Source organism: Anguilla rostrata, chromosome 12, assembly GCF_018555375.3.
Source record: "Anguilla rostrata isolate EN2019 chromosome 12, ASM1855537v3, whole genome shotgun sequence".
Classification (NCBI taxonomy): Eukaryota; Metazoa; Chordata; class Actinopteri; order Anguilliformes; family Anguillidae; genus Anguilla; species Anguilla rostrata.
The window spans coordinates 7,598,013-7,603,012 of NC_057944.1; the positions used below are offsets into that span (position 1 = coordinate 7,598,013).

A 5,000-nucleotide genomic window follows, 5' to 3' on the forward strand; every position below is an offset into this window, starting at 1 on the left:
CCCAAGATTAGTGAGATATATATAGGCTATATATATATTTGCACTTGTGGATATTATTGTGATTAGTGAGGTATCAATCATTTCAGGGGTTCTGTCGTGATTAGTCTGGAACGGTACAACCTCTGAGGTAGGGATGGACCAGTCAAATGAACAAAAGGCTAGAGTAGTGCAAGTGACCCATCCATTATATTATTCTAACTTTAAATGGGTGTATTTTAACTTTACTTTCAAGCTTTAAACTCTGTACTGGACTGGGATTTATGGGCACCCAGCCAGTGAAGCCAATTCATTGCACCTTTGTTAAGGACACACTGGCAATCAAATATAGTATGTGTAGGAAGACCCCTTTGAACTTTTTCTGCAGTTTGTTGTTTCAGTGTCAGAACCGCCCCCCCCCCCACCCACATACTTGTTTACTCACCATAAAGCATGGATGTAAACATATTTATGAATTGGTAGAGATTTTTAATGGCACAAAATTAATTCCAAAAGGAAATAGGCTAAATTGGTATACTTACCTTATTGTATTTTGCAAATGCTCTCTTATAATTAGTGAGGTGTCTTCGTAGATGATGCGTTGTGATTGGACATGTGTGTGTACTTGTGGCGCTATGTTGTGATTAGTGATGTGTGTGTATTTGCAGTGTGACGTGCTTAAGGCTCTTAGGCGGATAATCCCGCCTCTCTCGCTGGCTTATGTCGCCGCCGAGGGTCAGGGTGCGAGGCGGATCGCCAGGAGGTGCAAAGAGGGATCCCAGGAGCCACCTGGATCAGCAGCAGGCTGGGCGGCGGCCGGGGGGTAGGGGGCGTGGTCAGGATCAGGGCACCAGTGCTCTGTGGTGTAGTGTAATCCAGACGGGGCTGCCACACTGAACAGGGTCATGGGGTCCGTGTCCAGTGGGGGACTCTGGACTGTTCTGGACTGTTCTGGGAGTGTACCTGGCTGTGCTGGGGCTGTGCTGTGGGGGTGGGCGTACCTTGGCTGTGCCGGTGGCAGTGGTCCACTCTTGCTCATCACCTCCATGTACTAGTCCCCAAAAGCAGAGTGTGAGGAAGGGTGGACCACTACCCCCCCCCACCATGACAGCCTGGTACACCCCTGCCCCGCCCCTATCACAGCCAGGTAGAAGCACGTCCACCTCACGCCTCTGCTCTCTGTCCGTGCTGGACTAATCCCCAGATTTAGCCTCTCCAGACTCCAGGCTCTATAAATATCCGGGCCGCAGAGAGAGGGGGTGAGGGTGAGGGGGATCGATGGTCTCCTCTCTGCCTCTGTGATCGGTCACTAAAGAAACGGGCGTCCCATAATCCTCTCTGTCTCTCTGGAATTCTAATTCTAATTCAAAGGCAAAGTGCTTTGTTGGCAGAATTTGCATTTGTATTGCTAAAGCACGGCAAGGAACGTCAAATATCAGGTGACAATCATCTCTCTCTTCTCTGTCTCTCCCTCTCTTGCTGTCTCTCTCCCTCTCAATTAAATTCAGTTCAATTCAATTTGCTTTGTTCGCATGACAAAATACTACGTTATGTATTGCCAAAACATACAGTATTAAAGAAAACATACGTGTAACACTGAACAGTACTTACACACCAAAGAGGAGAAGCAAATGAACAGAAACCACAGATGAAAACAAACTTTTCTCTTATTGGGAGTTGAGGAATAATAATGGAAAAGATAAAGTACTTATCAAAAAATCAATCGCAATGATGATAATATTGATAATGACGCTGACGATAATGACAAATATAATCATATAATAATACGACATAGCTCAGGAGGTAAGACCGATTGTCTGGCAGTTGGAGGGTTGCCGGTTCAAACCCCGCCCTGGGCATGTCGAAGTGTCCTTGAGCAAGACACCTAACCCCCTACCCCTAACTGCTCTGGCGAATGAGAGGCATCAATTGTAAAGCACTTTGGATAAAAGCACTATATAAATGCAGTCCATTTACCATTTACCAATACATGATGAATTAAATAGAATAGAAATAAATAAATATGGTTTATACAGTTTCTAGCGGTCTCTGTCACTCACTGTCCCTAAGATGGTGGCAGGAAGTTATGTGTTCTCGCTCTCTGTCTCTATTTTACTTGGATATTTTGTATTGCTGTAATATGTAAATACATCAGTTTTATTTTCTTTTTCAAAAATGGAGACTTTAAAAGTCAAAAGTCTCTTTTTGTCTATCTCACCCTCTCCCTCTTTCTGCCTCTCTCTCTCTCTCTCTCTCTTTCACTCCCTCCCACCCTCTCTCCCTCTCTGTAGTGATGGGTATGGCCCGTAGCGCTGCTGGTTTACTCTCTCTCTCTCTCTCTCTCTCTCCCTCCCTCTCCCTCTCTCCCTCTCTCCCTCCCTCCCTCTCTCCCTCCCTCCCTCTCTCCGTAGAGATGCGTATGGCTCGTAGCGCTGGTGGATTACAGAGCTCCATGGCTCTTCTGTTTCTCATTCTCGATCTCCTGCATATGGAACCATTTTGTCTCCGCTGGCTCGGACTTCCATCCATCCGCATTTCCATTCATTTGTGTCATATTTGATCTCCTTTTTTTTCCCCCCTCTCTCTCTCTCTCTCTGACCAAAAACACAAAGCTTGCAGTTACGCTTGACGAATTAGTAAGGAAATAATTTTGTTTGTTTCCGTCCTTTCCCTAGTGAAAGTTTTTGCAGACTCGGTACTGCGTTTACGTTGTCTTTCCCCAAAACGCATTTTGGTTTCATTACGCTTCCGATTGGATGCCAGTAGTTGAAGCACGCCAGCCGAGGTTTTCTCTTTCTTGTTGATTAGTGGCATTTGTGTTCTAAGTAAGAAAAGAAGTCACAGCGTCTCACGTTTCCCTGTGTTTTTCCCAACGCTCGAAAAACATTGGGGGAAAAAAAAGCCTTCTGCAACGCAGGAACTTGTATGTCGATGGAAACGTAATCTAGGCCAACGAAAAGTTTCTTTTGTAAATAATTTACAGAAATGCTGACCGCGTTTACAAAAAGCCCTGAGGATAATTCGCAAAGCGTTTTCGCGTTCGTCGCGGGTCTGTTGCGCGGGACGCCGGCGATAAGCACTTCGCTGGAGATTCGCCTGGATGTTTGCGTGTGGGGCTCGGCGTTTGGGGGGGTGCGGTGTTGATTGGGGCGTGAGTAAATGTATCCGGGTTACCATCTTTCCTCTGTGCTTCGTTTACTGGCCCTGTGCTTCTCCGGAGGGCTCGACGATGAGGTCTGGTGTCCCAGAATCACCCCCTTCCCCATGCACTCGTGCCCCCCCTTCCCCATACATCCACTCGCCCCCCCCTTCCCCATTCCCCATCCACTCGTGCCCCCCTTCCCCATCCATCCACTCGCCCCCCCCCCTTCCCCATCCATCCACTCGCCCCCCCCCCCTTCCCCATCCCCTCGCCCCCGTGTTGTTTTACTTTGCAGGCACGGTTTTGTTCCTCCTCTTTAGCCAGAGCCACAAACTACTAGCAACAAACAACCTACAGTGAACCACATGTTCAAATGACCAGTAACCGTCATACACACACACGAGCGTGCATGTGTGTGTGTGTGTGTGTTTGTACATGTTTGTGTGTGTGTGTATGTTTGTACATGTTTGTGCATGTGTGTGTGTGTGTGTGTATTTGTGTGTGTGTGTGTGTTGTTTGTACATGTTTGTGTGTGTGTGTATGTTTGTACATGTTTGTGCACGTGTGTGTGTGTGTGTGTGTGTGGGTTTGTGTACAGGTGTTCGCAGGCCGGTCCTCAGTTTGTCAGTCTGTGTGGTCCAGTGAATCGCTGCTCTGATGTTCTTGCTACAGAACCCAGACCTGAAGATGTAAGAGGCTGAAATTAGAGTAGAACCTCAGCCAGGAACTCTGACACAGGCAGAGAGTTCAGCCAGCTGTTTCAGTCCACAACGGACCTGATTGGCCAGTTCTCCTTAGCCTGACTGATTGAACAGTATTTTTTCATGTGACTCATAGGTACCATGCTGGCTCTGGTATCAGTAATAATACTGCACTTCAGCATGTGTAGCTTTCTCATTAAATTACCCTCCCCCAACAGGAATTTAAGGATTGCTTCTCTATTAAATGCAAAATTAATGGAAAAAATCCTATGGTTTTTTTAGTATTATTTTTTCTTTTGCTTCCACGGTTAAGACCACCCAGTACAACAGATACTGTGGCTGTTTTACACCCTACAGGCCACACAGTACTGCAGGAGAGCCATTGGCTATTTTACACCCTATAGGCCACACAGTACTACAGGAGAAACAGTGGCTATTTTACACCCTATAGGCCACACAGTACTACAGGAGAAACAGTGGCTATTTTACACCCTATAGGCCACACAGTACTACAGGAGAAACAGTGGCTATTTTACACCCTATAGGCCACACAGTACTACAGGAGTATCAGTGGCTATTTTACACCCTATAGGCCACACAGTACTACAGGAGTAATGGTGGCTATTTTACACCCTATAGGCCACACAGTACTACAGGAGAAACAGTGGCTATTTTACACCCTATAGGCCACACAGTACTACAGGAGAAACAGTGGCTATTTTACACCCTATAGGCCACACAGTACTACAGGAGAAACAGTGGCTATATTCCACCTTTAAATGCCAAAAAGTACAATTTAGTTTTAGTGTTCTATGGACACAAGGTATCTGTGGGAGCTTGGCGTATTGTTGGGAGCAACTAATATTGTGGGCTTCATCTCATTCAGGTCTGGGGTCCTCTGACACTTTCCTAAGCTCCACCCCTTAGTACCAGGACCAATAGGAAAGCGTAGCTCAGCTTTCAGTTGGGGCGGAGCCAATACTGTCCAATGCAGCGCTGTTCTGCTCTGAGATAAAAATCACCTTACTGCCTGAAAGCCAGGGCACACTCCAGCACGATTCATTCCATTTAATGAGGATTATTCTTGGAGAAGAATAAAATCGAACCAATAATTGTAGTTTTCTTGGCTGTGGCGGTGAAATTCCTCCTGGCGGGCGGCCGTAACCCAAAAAGGCGCTGGG

General features: G+C 46.6%; 1 protein-coding gene across 9 annotated transcripts in view; it reads left to right on the plus strand.

Annotated features, from left to right (window-relative positions):
• Positions 1-5,000, plus strand: part of LOC135235652 (BCAS3 microtubule associated cell migration factor-like) — a 170,077-nt gene that overhangs the window by 142,041 nt on the left and 23,036 nt on the right. Inside the window, exon 24 of one of the 9 annotated variants that reach the window (XM_064301350.1) lies at positions 3,791-3,959. The exons of the other annotated variants lie outside the window; for them this stretch is intronic. Coding sequence (XP_064157420.1) covers positions 3,791-3,819 — 29 coding nt within the window. The 3' untranslated portion in view covers positions 3,820-3,959. Of the gene's footprint in view, positions 1-3,790; positions 3,960-5,000 lie in introns of those variants that run through there. 9 annotated transcript variants of the gene reach the window in all.